At 42.6% G+C, this 17,036-nt stretch overlaps 1 protein-coding gene across 1 annotated transcript in view; it reads right to left on the reverse strand.

Annotated features, from left to right (window-relative positions):
- NLGN1 (neuroligin 1) overlaps nucleotides 1-17,036 on the reverse strand; it is a 468,892-nt gene that overhangs the window by 17,032 nt on the left and 434,824 nt on the right. The window contains exon 4 of the mRNA XM_063306435.1: nucleotides 670-882. Within this exon, the coding sequence (XP_063162505.1) occupies nucleotides 670-882 (213 nt within the window). The remainder of the gene's footprint in view (nucleotides 1-669; nucleotides 883-17,036) is intronic.

Here is a 17,036-nt window from a genome sequence, read left to right on the forward strand (position 1 = left end):
ATAAATACTGTAGTGACATAGACCCTAGTTTAGTTAGGATATATAGTGAAATTACAGTTTTTCCAAATTATTGTTCAATAACTGGAAAATATTAGTATAGTTTATGGATAATTGGCATCTGGGAATTATATGGTATTTCATTACTTTTTTTTTTGCAAACTTTTATTTATTTACTGCTTACTGTGAAATACTTTTTGCTACAGGAAAGCAATGTATCAATGCATTAAATAAATAAACCAACCTTACATATGATTTGCATCTGTACTTTTCTCTTCAGTTCATACCCATTCTGGAAGTATGAATGAAGATTTTTTTTTAAAAAAATGATTAATACCTCCTTATTGTGTTTGTGAAAATACTTGTGAAAGTAATTGTTATACATATTCCTGAAGCCATTGAGACCACTGAAATCCATTACACAGAGACAGACATACGTACACATATACAGTAGGAGAGAGAAAACTGTCACGGCAGAAGAAATACATAGAGACTGAATTTGCATAAGTTGTAGTGTAGGTACATGACCTCAAAGCAAAGGTGGACTAAGACCAGCTAATTTTTGGCATTACCTAGATACATCAAGAACATATATGCAAGAGCATCACATAGTAGGCATGGTGGTGGCATGCAGACACCAAAATCGTCAAAATTTGCAACCTGCAATAATACCTTTGGTTGAATTGCTCCAACGGTTACCTTCAGAATAATGGGATAAAGTCAAGAGATTGACACATGAACCGCCGGCGCCAGATCCAAAAACAGTTATTCTCAGCGGGTCGCCCCCAAAGAACCCAATGTTTTCACTAGTCCATCTCAAGGCCTGAATGAGATCAAGAAGGCCATAATTCCCTTTAGCTGCTTGATCCCCAGTGCTCAAGAAACCTGCAAGTAAAAATAGAAGAAAGGGGGAAAAATTAGAGCAATTACTACATATTTCAGATTACACTGGTGCTGTTCTCATTGGCCAACTGCTTTCAAATGTAACAGGAATTAAGCACTATGTAAATACATTTTGTTCTTTATCCACTTTGCAACAATTTACAAGTGACTCATCATTCCCACTACAAATCCTTGGGTATTTATTGTAATAACGCTATGCATTATAAATGACTGCATGCATTATGCAGGCGCGTTTGAAGAAGATAGGCTGATTTCAATACAGAATGGACTGAAACTTCCCCTGCAATTTGTTTCACAGGCCAGGGAGGCCCTAAGTGGAAGCTCATTAGGCATCATTTACATTTCCCATTGAGAGGACAGTGGGAAGACCTATCTAGATGAGGGCTGTTGTTCTTTTAAGATAATAAGGGGAGGCAGCTGGGGGAACAGAGCATCAGTGCATTATGTATACAAATTCATTTTAATTCACTACACAACCCTTCTTCCTGAGTCCAACCAGTGAACCAAATGGGTTGGTTCACACAACATGCAGGATTCAGCCCCAACTCATTGGCAATTTCTATCATCCCTGTATTTTGTGGCTTTTGGTAATTTAAAGGCTTCAGCTGATGCTGTTAGCAAACTGTGTCTAAGAGGCACAGATCAGGCTGTGAAAATTGCAAATACTGATCTTTAACCTTATAGCTCATCACTCAAAGCAGAGAACTGGGATTAAACCCCTCAATTTTCCCAGAGGGCAAAAGACCACAAGTTGCTTTAGAAAGACCAAGATTCCATAAACCTTTCATTATTTTTTTTAAAAAAGCATACTTCTGTTCATAACGGGGTTTAATTACAGAAAACGGGGAAGCAACCTTTAATTATGAGAAGAAAAAAAATTCCATTTCATCCTTTAATAAAAAAATGAGTTGGCATATCTATAATTCCTTTTGCATAATGGGTGATAAGAATGGTATCTTATTAACAACTGCACTAAGAGAGGAAAAATGAGGTATTTTAGGGCTTTCTGTGTTCTTAGGCTTAGGGAAGAAAATCGCTCTAATAACTTAAGGACTTCAGTGACAAAATAATTCTGGTCTATTGGCCCTAAGCAACTGAACATGTTTGGTAAATTTTGTTTTATGATATTTATATCAAAGTGGTAGATAAACCTTGCAAGTAAACAAACACATAAATCTGAGTGAAGCCTTTTCAGGTTGAACAGAATGAATCCATTTCATGGTTGTAATACAAATGCCTCCAGCAACCATACTTTCACACGTGGGACATCTGAGACACATTTGGAGATATCACAAGACACTTTCACATACAGGCATTGATGTTGCTTACCTTCCAAGATGTTCTTTTGTAGGGCAGGTGCTTTTTTTTTTTTAATGGCCCAAATCTTGAGAAATAATTAAATTTCCCATAATTTTTAAAAAATATTTATTTGCTATGCTAGCTTATATACCACTCCATCTGTGAAGTCTCTGAGTGACTGACAAATAACAACATAAAATTTAAGTATAAAAAATTCAGTGAAATAAACAACACCAAGGTCCTGATGTGTTACCATTCAGGCAGCAAAACCTTCAAATATCCCTGAATGCCTCTCTGAAGAGCTAAGGAAGGCAAGATCTGAATCATCTGAAGGTTGTACCAAAGGCTTCCTTGAGAAAAATGATCATTTTATTTAGTTTTATTTAGTTCACCTGCTTTGGAGGTGGTACCACACTGCCAACTACCCTGTTATATGTGGTAGCTCCAGAAGCTTTTGATAATGCAGTGATGTGCATCATGGAAAACCAACAACAACAAAACCCAACAGTTCTATGAAGAAGAGATATAGCAAAGTACTAATCATGCCACAGCCTTGAAGGTAATAGTATCCTTATTACTAGGATTCATCTACTTCACCTTATGTATCTAAAAACTATGCATTAAGACCGTGCAGATTGGCCAGTATCCATAAATTGCCAGGATCAAGATCAAGACGGGGACAAACACCTCAGTAACATATTTAGCTTTGATATCATCTATCCAATGAAGTGATGCAGCTGCTCGGTTGTTTAGAAGAATTCTGTTTTGCAGAAGTTTTGAAAAGTGCATTTTGCTTTAGTTTTCAAGAAAGTGAAGTGCCCCTAGAAATGGCAGTGCCTTCAGTAAACTGTGATGACACCAAAATAACAACATGCATGGTGTGATATCAGCATGTGTTGTGTCCTTGCAACCTGACATGAGGCAGAAGAATACAGTCTTCCGTGCATTTGTATGATGACGTTGCCACACACATTCTTTATTTTCCCACCTGCAACTGCACCCCTACCAGCTCCCTGTGGACACCTATGCCTCCAAAGACCTGTACTTCTACTATTCTTATCATTTACCAAGGTGAAGTCTTCCTTACACTAGAATCCTTGGAGAGGATGACTGATTACTTTCCTGTTTATGCTGGCAGTTAGCAGAAATGTCGGACTGGCAATCATAGTATCATAACTACGAGGCCACCTAATCCACTTGCTGACTTGACAGCTAGAACATTAGCAACAGATGAGTTTCCAGACCCTTCCTGAAGAATTCCAAAGCTCATCTGTCCCAACCTACACAATGGGCTATATTGCCAAGTTCTGTTAAATAATTTATTCTAATATTTAATTAAAATGGATCCTTCCTATGCCTTAATCCAATTAGATTTTGTTCTTTCATCCAAGGCAGAGAGTTTGCCCTCTTCAAGTCTCACTCATCTATAACTGTGGAACTCTAAAGGTAGGAGTATAAAAATATTCAGTTTTGGACACTGTCCAGCACTTGGACCCAATTCCTAATAATTCATCTCCTACTCCTTGTAGCCTTTTGTACCTGACTCTTCAGATGGCTCTGCTTTAGATGCATGACCTAGGACTGTTTGCCTTGTTTCTGTTTCCCTTTGTTTGCTTATCTTTAGAGAGAACACTGAGTTCTGTACTACTAGACACACTGATTTGTGCTCTGGTGACTACATCTTGTGCTTGCTAGTCAGAACCACATCAAAACAGGACAGCTGCCACGCACACAGAGCCCACTCCTTTGCATGTGAAATCTGAATAAATTAGAGGGCAAAACTCATCCACAGGTCTGGATATTCTAGTTACTCTGCAGAATTGGCATTTCTCTACAATATGTGAAAAGCTGCCAAACAGAAAAAGATTTTAAATTCCTTTAAATTACAGTGTTCAGTTTGAGTCCCCTGTACAATCTACAACTCAAAATAAATCCGGGGTCTTCTGTAAAATCTACAGCTTAAAATAAATCACATTTGCAGTGGGAAGAAATAAATGTGTGAATTCAGGTTAGGCTCCCCAACCTGGTGCCTTCTAGATGTCTTGAGCTATAATTCCCATTTTCTTCATCAAGCCAGCATGGGTGGTGACTGTGAGAAATTATGGTCCTATTAAAACCACACTGGGGAAGGCCAGTTTATATCTAAATAATAAACCCCAGTTGGGGTTTATTAGATAGCTGTACTGTGAACACCAAGACACATACGTCCATAATGTAGAAAATGGCGCACCTCACTTAGATTGGCTACGCCATTTAAACAACAACACTGTTTAGCCTATTGTCGAGTACAAACTAAGAAGAATCCACAATATCAGAACATGGAAAGCATATTCAGATACAAAGCAGTGTATGTTCTTTCACAGTTGGGTGTGTATTGAATATAGCATTCACTCTTGCTTTACACTGCGTGCCTCTGAAGGCCCATCAGTCAACCTTCTTCCTCTCACTCCATCTTGAAAGATGTCCTAAGGAGAGATCCACAACCATTATTTTGCTTGTCCCCATAGAGATGAAAGATGTATAAAGAAATACATAGTAAAGGTTTAATGCCCACCAAGAGTAAGATAAGGCTCAATAAAAGAAATGAAATCAACTTCTAACACAAGCCTTAGCAATCAGCTCAAAGAGACACATAAAAGAATCAGCCAGAGCCAGCAATTGCCTTTTGAACTAGCAGGTGTTTTTGTTTTGAATCCTGCACTTTGTGAATAAAGAAATGAGATTGGTTTATTAAATTTATACATTTATAAATCAATTACAAACAAGGTATTCAACAATCTAGTCTGTGTAGGATTTACTCAAATGCAATAGCTGCCAAGTAAATAAACTTGCTTAGAGTTAGGGCAAGATATACCCAGTATTGGATCAGTGGACATTTGTCCCCTATCAGACTGAATTACTATGGGCCTTTCCCCATGGCTTGTGGAAAGCTCTTCCATCCATCTTTGAGACAGCAGAAAACTACGGCAACATAATATTGATTGTCCACACTGCCCAAAGTGCTAAACCCACTGTCAAAATTAACCTGTGAAACAGCAGATCATCAGGCTGGGGAAGCTGCCCGGTAAGGTGGGAGAGCCTGTTAGAGTTTACCAGTGGGAACAGTGAATTTGTGTGGGCATAGGTGCATGTGTGTGTCAAATACAGGCAAGATGGGGGTTTCAGCATTGCAGTTGAAGCCCTGCCACTTTGTATGTTGGTATGAAGTAGCAGGGTTTTGATTATGATGCTGCAACCACTATCTTACCTGTTTTGACTCCCTCCCCCTGCAGATGCTTCTGTATATCAGTACAGTTTTCATTGCTTTCACCTCATCACTAACCAGCGAGTGAAACAATCTTACATTGTTGTTAGGTGGCCCAATGTAAAAGTAGAGTTTTTCCCCACATATGTAAAAAGAGCTTCAAGAGATGTAAAACTAATTAGTCCTTGTCACTCATATTCTTCACTAGCAGAGATGGTTAACAGTCAATACAGGTAGGACAGGAATCAGCAAACGAGGCAGAAATTTTCATAAAAATATTATTTTCTGCCACCTCAAGGATGGATGGGGAACACTTCAGCTCAACAGTGGGAAGAGGCTCCAAGACGTTTCCCTCACTTTGTATTTAACCATAGCCCCAGCAAATCCTAGCAACACTGACTTTCTCCATTACTCCCATGGTTTTCCCATCTCACCCCAAGATTGAACAGCTTTAAATCATTCTTAGCTCTACCAGGGTTAAAACAGTATTTTCCCCTTATTCTACCACAATCCAGTTGCAGCTTCAAGGTTTTGTCACCCATTACTTCCAAGGGAAACCAGGTAACTAAATGAAGAGGACTTCAACTCAGCAGGGAGGAAACACCCTTTATAAACATGATATACTCCAGAATACAGTTGGGTTCTAACTTCCATTTTTTTCCCCAGCTGCACAGTAGAACAGTCTTACCTGGAAGCTATGAACAACATAATTCTACAAGAGGCCTTTTTTTTTTTCCCAGGTAAGTGGATATAGGATTTCAGCCTCAGCCATTATTCCTATGGATCAGACCAGTTTTTTTCCCCCAGAAAAGCTTCACATTCCATTCCTGCCTGGCAATTTGAGATGAAAACATCTTCAGAAACTACCCTGACTCAGACTGTAGAGGGTTTCTGTACAAATGCAAGAGCACTAAAAACTGAACAGTATATATAGGTACTTGTTAACTCCACTGAAGTACATTCCTTACAACCTTAAAGGGCCCTAACAGTGCTTAAGTTTGGTTGAATCTTATTCTGAATGGAGGGCCTCTCCTGGGTCTCCAGTTCTCTTGAGTAATTTAGGTGAATGAGGACCTGTTTGATGGAGAACCTGCATGTTTCTTTGCTACTGCAAACTCTAAACTGAATATGAATTTCTTCAGGAGAGTCCCATGCTTCATTCCCTTTCATTTTGTGGAGCTTAAAAGCCCAAAGGTCTGTCTTGAGGGTGGCCTTTGAAGCTTTTCTTCCTGCAGACCCTTTGATCCTCAGATCTAATGTACCTTGTGTGTGTGTTTGTTTTAATTATTAATTTTGTTTCTGTGCAGCCAAATAGTGATGTAGATACATTATTTCCAACCTACTTGTAGAGATCTCATGTCCCAGTACTACCTACATCAGTTTCAAAGTCGTATCGATCTCCATGGCTCCAGCTGCAAGAGTAACCTAGGAGAAACAACCTTGCCTTCTTTTAACGTTGGCCAAGTTCCTTTCCCAGGGGATCTGTTGTTCAGCTTTCTGAACAAGCTGTTACTCTTTTCCTAAGAGCTTTCCATGGACTCCCTGGGCAGAAAGATTCCTCACTGCCAAGATAGAGGACAAAAACAAAAATTGAAATCTGGGGGAAGATGGGTTGAAAAGATGGCATTTACATTTGCTTGAATTTGTTGGCAGTTCTATCTGGTCCTGATAGCCTACAGTGGCAAATGATACACAGAAAGAATCTGCACATAAAATCAAATAAATAATATTGCACTCTAGTGAATATTAGCAGAAACAACTTTCTTTGAAGAATGCCTTCACAAAGGGGCAAATTATAACTGGAAGAAAAGTCCTTTTCTTATCCCAGTTGTTGTCTGTCTGTCTGTCTCTCTATTTGTCTTCATTCTAGACCACTCCTTTCCACAGAACACATCTACTTAAAAACATCACAGGGTGATGGTTTTTGAGACAAATGTTGATGCTATATTAGGCCGAGGTCAATAATATATTTCTCCGCAGAGCTACAGATATTCCCAGAGCTGGCTCAGCAACAAGGCAACATGATCATGAGGTATTTATGATTTCAAAGAAGACAATTTGTTGAGGCTAAAAGCCAAGGATCTTGCCTAAGAGTATATGGCAAAGGTGAGGATTAAGTCTCAAAATATGAACCTTTGAACCACACTTCCTCTCTGTCATTCAGGATCACCTGAATGAACATGAACCTCCCAGCCTCTAAGAAGCAGAATAAAAATATTGCCAGTGTGCTTTTCAAGCCCAAGGCAGGTTTTTACATGTACAGTTGTGTCTGCAAGCCATTCACTGCTTACCTTCAAAACCAGATACAACCCCATGAACCATGCCATTGGCTGACAGCTACCAAATCAGAGTTAGGAATGCCAATGAAGAAATACCTGTCACTGGTTTCATATGTGTGTGTGTGTGTGTGTGTGTGTGTGTGATGTAGCTTATTGAATTGATATCCATTCTGTCCACACAACACTCTGGCAAGACCAATTGCTGAGCAGTGAGGTAAGGAATCACTTCATTTGTTCACTTCCAGGCTTTTAGTTTGTATTTAAACAGCTGCTTTAGAAAAAGAGGCAGATTGCAAATGTAAATTCATGTACCCAATTCAACTGTGTTCAGCTCCCAGTGTATTTCTGGATATAAGCCATTCATGCTGACTTATATAGGTTTTCCCAGAACCACCTGAAAGATATTGCACCATAATGAATGAATACATAAGGAAAAAGAATCACCCTTTCCCACTGAGCAAACTCTTCAGAGAGAATCCATGGCAATATTTCTATCTCTCTGGATAAAGAGCCCAAGCTCCCCCCGCTTTAAAGAAACTTAGCAACATTTGTCTTTTATCAAAAATCCTGCCACGCTGGCGATTGCTCAGCTTACGGCTATTTCAATTTTCACTTAAAGAGAATGGGAATCGCTTTTCATAAAGTAGGGGAGTACATAAAGCATTGATTCAATTTCAACCTCTCTCAGTTAAAAAAAATCACAGACATAGAGCTTTATTGTAAAAAATGAGACAAGTTAACAGAAGTGTGCAATGGCTGAAAATCATGCTGTTCATCCTTGTTGCTAGCAAAGAGAGCTGGTACTGGAGGGAGACTCCAAATGCCATTTCTGCTTGAAAGAGTATCTGATCTCATATGAATATGCATATGTTTTGAAACCTCCTTCCAGGGGCATCTGCCAGGAGGGGGGTGTCTAAAAGATGAAGGTGTTGTTTGCGACCACACGACTGAAGCCCCATCCTTTTAAAATGTGCATTGTTGATATATTATGAAAGACTGGGGCTTTAACTGGGTGGTTGCAATTTGACTTTTTTTTTTTGCATCTCCCCCACTTCTGCTTATGCCTCCTTCCGAGGTCCTGCTTGGTCCTCCCCAGTTTCTGAGATCAGTTCTCAAGGCCTTTTCCCTGGTGGCTCCCAGTTTATGGATTTATTTATTTATCCAATTTGTATAGCCGCCCATCTCAGACAAGTGACTCTGGGTGGTGACCAGTCATAAAATCAATTAACCAATTAAAAACACAATATATAAAAAAAGTAATGTATACTGTATAGCAGCCAAGAGATACTATAATCCATAGGTGTTAACATAGCCCTTCACACACTCAGGACCCCAGGCCTGGGCACATAACTAGGTCTCCAAGGCCTTCTGAAAGGCCAACAAAGTCAGGGCCATCCTAATCTCAGGAGGGAAGATGTTCCAGAGGGCAGGCACCACAGCAGAAAAGGCATGTCTCCTGGTCCCCACCAGCTGACATTCCTTGACTGACGGGCCCTGGAGCATGCCCATCCTTCTGGACCAGATTGGATGGGTAGAAACAACTGGGAAAAGATGGTCCCTAAGGTAACTCGGTCCCAAGCCATGAAGAGGCTTTAAAAGTGACAACCAGCATCTTGAATTGTACCCAGAAACACACTGGCAACCAATGCAGCCCACAAAGCAGTAGTGTTACATGTGCAGAATAACCTACACCATTTACAACCTGGGCAGCTGCATTCTGTACCAGCTGAAGCTTCTGAATGCTCTTCAAAGGCAGCCCCATGTAGAGCATAGATTACCTTTCCTAGAGACACATACATGGATCATCCATTATTTTCTGATGGAAGTGATATATTCTCTAATGTTCCTTCAGTGGTATCTTCTGTGATGCCATCCTATGCCTGTTTACATATAAGGTTGTGCATGCTTCAAAAATGATTCAGTGGTGCTTTGGACCTTCCACAACCACTGCACCTTTCTTTTAGAAGCACCCTGTCTTTTTGGTGGGTTCCACTGAGAAGTCCACAAGCAGGACCTGAAGACAATATCCCCTTTCTGTCCTTGTTTTCCAGTACATACTGAACATTCAGGATTATATATAATTCCCAGTTCTAAAGCTGCTGAACTTCTTAATGATTCAGGGCAGAATACAAACTGAAAACCAAAGAAGTAGAATCACATCAGACCACAGGAAAGCAGATGGTCATCCTAGTGGAACAGACATAAGAAACCTTAAAAAGGGAGCCTATCAACTACTGTAGCCCAAGTCCTGGGGAAATAGCCTGGTCTCCAATGATTGGTTCAAGGACAATAGGGTTGGGGCCTTTCAAATCTCAAGAGCAAGTGCTGTTACAGAGAAGGCATACTTCCTGGATCCCATCAGATGACATTGTTTAATAGTTAAGACCTGGAGTGTGTCAGCTGTGTCAGATCTTACAGGACAGATAAAAACAAAGGGAGAGTGTTAGTCTCAAATTATTAAGTCCAAGGCCATGTAGGGCTTTGTGGGTGATAACCAACACCTTGAATTTATTTATTTTATTAATCAAATTTATCACCACCCATCTCCCAAAAGGGACTCTGGGCAGTTTACAATAAAACGTAAATAAAAATATAAAACTGTAAAGCACTATAATACATAATACAATAAATATAATAAAAACCTCAATGGCTGGAAGTTCTTTATAATTTGCAGGCAGAGCTGGGTCCTTCTAAGAAACTAACCATCCCCAAGAATGGCTACTCTCTCTCCTGCCCCAGGCATAATTACAGAACAAGGTCTTTAGCTGTTTCCTAAAGTCCAGGAGGGAGGGAACCAATCTCACTTCTGGGGGAAGGATATTCCAAAGGGCAGGTGCTATTGCAGAGAAGGCCCGCCTCCTGGACCCTGCCAGATGGAATTCTCTTACAGACGGGGTCCGTAGCATGCCCTCTCTGCACGACTGGGTGGGGTGGGTTGATGTGATGGGGAGGAGTCCCTTAGGTAACCTGGACCCATGCCATATAGGGCTTTAAAGGTGATAATCAACACCTTGAATTGGACCCAGAAGCATACTGGCAACCAATGCAGCTTGTGGAGCAAAGGAGTGACATGTGCTGATCTTGGGAAACCCAAGATCACCCGTGCGGCTGCATTTTGCACTAGCTGTAGCTTCTGGATACTCTTCAAGGGTAGCCCCATGTAGAGTGCATTGCAGTAGTCTATATGGGAGATAACCATGGCATGAGTGACCATTCGAAGAGCCTCTCGCTCCAGGAAGGGGGGTAACTGGCACACAACACGAAGTTGCACAAAGGCCCTCCTAGCCATGGCTGCCACCTGCTCTTTGAGCAGGAGCTGTGAGTCCAGGAGGACCCCCAAGTTATGCACCGGGTCTGTCTGGAGCAGTGCAACCCAATCCAGAACTAAAGATGACAATTTCCCAGAAATTAATCCACAGCCACTCCATCTTCCCCAGGTTCAGCCGCAACCTGTTGTCCCCCATCCAGGCCCCCACAGCTCCCAGGCACTCAGAAAGGGTGGCCACAGCATCACTTACTTCACCTGGGATAGAGATGTACAATTGAGTATCATCTGCATATTGATGATACCTTACTCCCTAGTGACGGATGATCTTGCCCAGTGGTTTCATGTAGATGTTAAAAAGGAGCAGAGAGAGTACTGAACCCTGCAGCACCCCACAAAGGAGGGGCCGTGGGCCAGATCTCTCACTCCCTATCAACACTGACTGGGACCAACCCTGGAGGAAGGAGGTGAACCAGAGCAAAACCACACCGCCCACCCCCAACTCCCTAAGTTGGTCCAGAAGGATATTATGGTCAATGGTATCAAAAGCCGCTGAGAGGTCAAGAAGAGCAAGGATGGATACACTGCCTCCATCTCGCTCCCACCAGAGGTCATCCATAAGTGTGATCAATGCCGTTTCTGTCCCATATCCTGGCCTGAAACCTGACTGAAAGGGGTCTAGATAATCCATTTCATCCAGGATCCTCTGGAGCTGCAAAGCCACCACTTTCTCAACCACCTTCCCCAAAAAGGGAGGTGGGAGACTGGGCGAAAATTGTCCAGTATAGTAGGTTCCAGTGATGGTTTCTTGAGGAGGGGGCACACCAGCACTTCCTTAAAGGCTGCTGGGAACACCCCCTCTCTCAAGGATGTGTTTACCATCACCTGGACCCAGCCACATGTCACCTCCCGTGCTGCTTTCACCAGCTAGGAGGGGCATGGGTCTAATTGGCACGTGGTAGCATTTACAGTTCGAAGGATCCTGTCTACTTCCTCGGGTTCAACAGGATCGAACTGGTCCCAGATAACCTGGTAAGTACGTTCCCTGGATATCTCCTCCGACTCTGTCTCACGCTTGGAGTCCAATTCAGTCCAGATCTGAGCGATTTTATCCTGCAGGTGCCCTGAAAATTCCTCCACATGGCCCTGTAGATGGATGTCTGACTCCCCTTTCCCTAAAAGGGATCAGGTAATCTTAAACAGGGCCACCAGGCAGCATTCTGCGGACGCAAGAAGAGCGGAGAAGTACTGGCGCTTCGCTGCTCTTACCACCACAAGGTAGGCCTTAATCTCACAAGCTCTATCTTGTGTTCAGTTGGGTTCGGTTTTTGTCTTCCTCCAGCAGCGCTCTAGGCATCTCTTAACCCTCTTCAAAACCCTCAGCTCCTCCGTAAACCACGGGGAATGCCAGGTTTGTGTGGGTGAGAGAGGCCGCACAGGCACGATCCTGTCCAAGGCTCAGGCCACCTCCCTATTCCAGGCATCAGCCAGGGCCTCCACTGGACCATGCAGCAGATCCTCGGGTATAACCTCCAGCTGCCTCTGAAACCCAGCCAGGTCCATCAGTCACCGGGGGTGGACCAATCGAATTGGTCCTGCCTCCCTGTGGAGGGGGGCGGCACGAGAGAATCTCAAGGCCACCAGGGCATGATCTGACCATGACAAAGGGGAAAGATGTAATTCTCCCCTCAGATCATTTTGCCACTCCTCTGACAAGAAAACTAGGTCCAGGGTGAGGCCACTGTCTCTAGTTGGGTCCCGAATAATCTGGGACAGGCCCATGGCTGCCATGGTAGCCATGAACTCCTGGGCTGCTTCCGAGGCCCGCCCCAGGGAAGGCAGATTGAAGTCCCCCAACATCATAAGCCTGGGGAACTCCACTGCCAAACCTGGATGGCCTCCAGCAGCTCAGGCAGGGAGGTTGCTACGCAGCAGGGAGGCTGGCACAGTAGCAACACTCCCAAGTGTTCTCAGGAACGCAGCTTGAAGAACAGGATCTCACACCTGGCCACTTGTGGAGCAGGACCCCTGACGGCCACTAGGGATTCTCAGACAACAACAGCCATCCCTCCTCCCCTGCCCTGAGGTCGCGGCTGATGCCAGACTCAAAACCCAGCCGGGCATATCTCTGAAAGAGCAACACCTCCTTCAATGCCCAGCCAGGTTTCAGTAATACACACCAGGTCTGCCCCCTCTTCTGTGATCAAGTCACATATGAATTGCACCCAAAAGCTTCCTGGTATCAGTGCAGTTTGTGAATAGGGATGTTACATGGATCTCCATGGATGGCTTGCCCATTACTGCTTGCTGTGGGGCCTTCTGGACCACCTGAAGCTTCCAAATGACCATTCAAAGGGCAGACCCATTGGAAGCAAATTGCAATATCCCACATGAGAGGTAACCAAGTCATGACTCACTGGGAGAAGAGCCTTCTAGTGTAGGAATGGGCACAACTGGCATGCAAGCAAATCCCTTCCTGATATCCAGAGGTCAGGGCTTTGGACTCAGTCTCTCCCCTCCACCAATACGGACTGGAACTTGCACACAGAGAAAGGAGAAAAGCATCACAAGACCAGAGGCCCCAGTCCCAATTCTTTTAGTTGGTCCAGAAAGATAAGGCTGCTGAGAGATCCAGGCAAGCCAGAATAGTTGTGTTACCCCCATCCTGGCTATGCTATAGGTCATCAACCAGTGAGTTTAGTGCCATTTCAGTGTTATGCCCTGGCCTGAAACCTGCCTGAAATGGGTTCAGAAAATCTACTTCCTGCAGGTTGCAGCCTGACCACCTTCTTAACAGCCTTCCCCAGAAAGGAGAGGCTGGAGACTTGTCCACAAGCTCCTTGAAGACAGAGGGAACCACACCTTCCCTCAGAGATGAAGTCCTCACCATATGGATCCAATCATATGATGGATCTAAGAAACAAGTGGCTGGGTAACAGACCCAAGGATCCTGTCCACTTCCTCAGGAATGAAAGGAATAAACACTTCCTAGATAAGTGAGCAAGATGATGTCTCAGTCACCTCAACTGGATTTGCACAGAGTCCAAACTCCAAGTAGATCTGAGCAATTTTATGTGGCAGATGCCAAGAATATTCTTCACAGCAGGCCTGGATTCACTATTCATCTTTCTCCAGTGGTGTTCTAGGTATCTCTTCTGTTGTTTCTGCTCCTATTGTTATACTTGAGAACAGTGTTCCAAAACAGCCTGTTGAAACCAATTCACTCGCTCTTTCATTCCCTCTCTAATTCTCCATAATGATTTAAATAAATACAAAATGTCAAACAGTACTCCCATATTCAGAGAGGAAGGGAGAGAAAATGAGAGGGAACAGAGACTGAGAAAGGTTTCAATTCCATTCCAGTTAATTGAAGTTAGAATAATTCCTGCCTCATGTAAGGAAATTACACATTGGTGCGTTTCAGTTGAGGAATAACAGTCATGCAAAGTAATTTATACTCATAGATTAGATCTCGCCTATGAAAAATTACCAATTAACTCAAAGTAGGCCTCTGGAGTATTAGCAAGTAATTTAGGAAGGATCTCAATGCATTGCTTTCCCTTTCTATCTGATTCTTCTCTTCTCTCCTTCCTCTGAGACAACATTCAGATTCCCTTAGAAACATTAAGCAGTATGCACTATATGGCATCTGTTCTCCAAATAGGTATTAGCCATGTATTTATTTGGTTCAAACAAGAAAAAAAAAGAGCCACATTGAAGATCTAACTGAATAATGGTCAACAAGTGAAGCAATCAGCCATATATCTCAGACCACAGAGGGCAGATCCAGTTGAGGCTGAAACCCTAAACTGCCAAAGTTAAGTATACTGGATGATGTGTGTGTGTGAATGAAATAGGAGTGCTACTTTCTAAAGTTTACCTACCCGAATAGCATTACCTGCCCAGCAGGGGGTGGAGATTTAACTGAGCACCACACACACAGTGATGATACGGTACCCCATGCCATTAAATGACATCACCTACCAAGCTCATGCAGACAGGGCCACAACTAGGGGGGGCAACCGGGGCATGTGCCCCGGGTGTCGTGCTGGGGGGGCACCAAAATGAGCACTGGGGGGGCACCAAAATGGGAGTGGAATCCATGTTTGCCCCGGGTGACACAGACCCTAGTTGCAGCCCTGCATGTAGATGTTAAATAGGAGAGGCGAGAAAGCAGAACCCCAAGGCACCCCCATAAGAAAGGCCTAGGCTTGAACTCTCTCTCCCCCCAGCACCTACTGGAACCAGCCACAGAAGAAGGAGAAGAACCACTGCAAAACAGTGCCCCAAACTCCCAGCCCCCTGGAGCCGGTTCAAAAGGATACCATGGTCAATGGTATCAAAAGCTGCCGATAGATCCAGGAGGAGATCATCTACAATGCAAACAATGCAACCATTGCTATCTCAGTTCTATAACCCACCCTGAACTTCCTCTCTAATGAGCACTTTGAACAAGAAGAAAATTTATCACTATAATACTGGAAGTGTTAATCCAACTGAGCAAAATGTTCAATTATGCTGAGCCTCATTTCATGACACCTGTCTTCAGCTGAAGCACTGTATTAGCAATGCAACATGGCATCAGGGAAATTGATTGCTGGGCTCCCCATGCCTGGGTTCACTGTAGAGCCCAATTTGTGCCCAGCACAGTAGTTGGGTATAAGACATAGCTAAGTATAGCTTCAATGTAGCTGGAATAAACTGAGCACCCGAACCTCAATAACATGATAGAATGGTTATTTTGGACTTTGGGGTATTCTGAATTACATCATTTACATGAGTGGCCCTGCTATCCATAACTTGAAAGACATGCTCAGATATTTCAAACATGACACATGTTCAAACTGATGACAATCCAAGGACCAGTTACCAGATTTTGGGTACTTTCTAATATGTTCATTTTAGTCTTGGTATAATTTTTTTCCCTAATGCCTCATGTTTAAAATACAATGAACCAACATAGTTTTTTTTTAAAAAAATAATAATAATAATTCCATATAATAGAAAATTGTTAAACAGCTATTTGCCTGCTTCAGTGGATGATGACTTAGTCATCCAGGTATGAAACAAGCAAATTAATGTAAACATTAAATAGTAATGGTGCCAGGATGGAGCCTTGTCTCACAGCCCTACTAGCTGGAATCTCTCTTAAAAGTCCTAATCTATTTTTATATACCATATATAAAATGTCCTAATCTATTTTTATATACCATTTGGGGGGAACCCTCACATAATTTGTATATTATTAAGAAGCAATGATGAACGCAGGAACTCATAAGCCTACACCATAATTTTCCTCTGGATATCTGACCAAGCATACTTCTGAAGTCTATAAAGGCAACATACAGTGGCTTATATTGTTTGGTTTTATATTTATCAGGTTAATGCCTGGTCTATAGTGGAATAGCTGGCCATAATGGGTGATCTGTTCACCTACCAAAGTTCACTATAAGGCAGGATTCTTCTGTTCCATAATTTGTGATCCTAGATAAAGCCATACAATATACAACCCCAAAATAAAACATCTTCTGCAGCCTATTTTACTGGATGATGGACTACTTGGGACTTGCTAAGCCTACGTGTTTCTTCTTGCCTGCATTACTGGGTGGTGGGAGAGGGACACAACAAGGTGGCAGTTTGGAATATTGCGTTACACAGAGGAAGTTAACAACTACTACAGAGGCCTACTCAGATGGACTCTTTCCTGTGCACACATGGCCATTTTCCACCAACAGCTACAAGCAACCAAGTCTAGAAATAGGTTTGCTGATATTGTGCTTTTATGGTGACAGCTGTATTGATTATAAGCTGCTTTGGCAGGGTTCTTAACCAGAGAACTGGGTAATAGTTGTAACAAATAAAAATCAAGGTTTTCCCTCCTCCCCTGATAGGAAAGGCTGATAGGAAAGGCTTTAGTTTCACTGGAATCAATGAAGTGAAGCTATGCAGACTTGGCCAGTGGAAAGTATAATGCATGTTATGTATACTCTATCTATAATGGATTTAGTGAATGCCCCAAAGATGCCTTTCTGTAGAATAGACTACTCAT

The sequence above is a fragment of the Candoia aspera genome, chromosome 6 (genome assembly GCF_035149785.1).
Source record: "Candoia aspera isolate rCanAsp1 chromosome 6, rCanAsp1.hap2, whole genome shotgun sequence".
NCBI lineage: Eukaryota > Metazoa > Chordata > Lepidosauria > Squamata > Boidae > Candoia > Candoia aspera.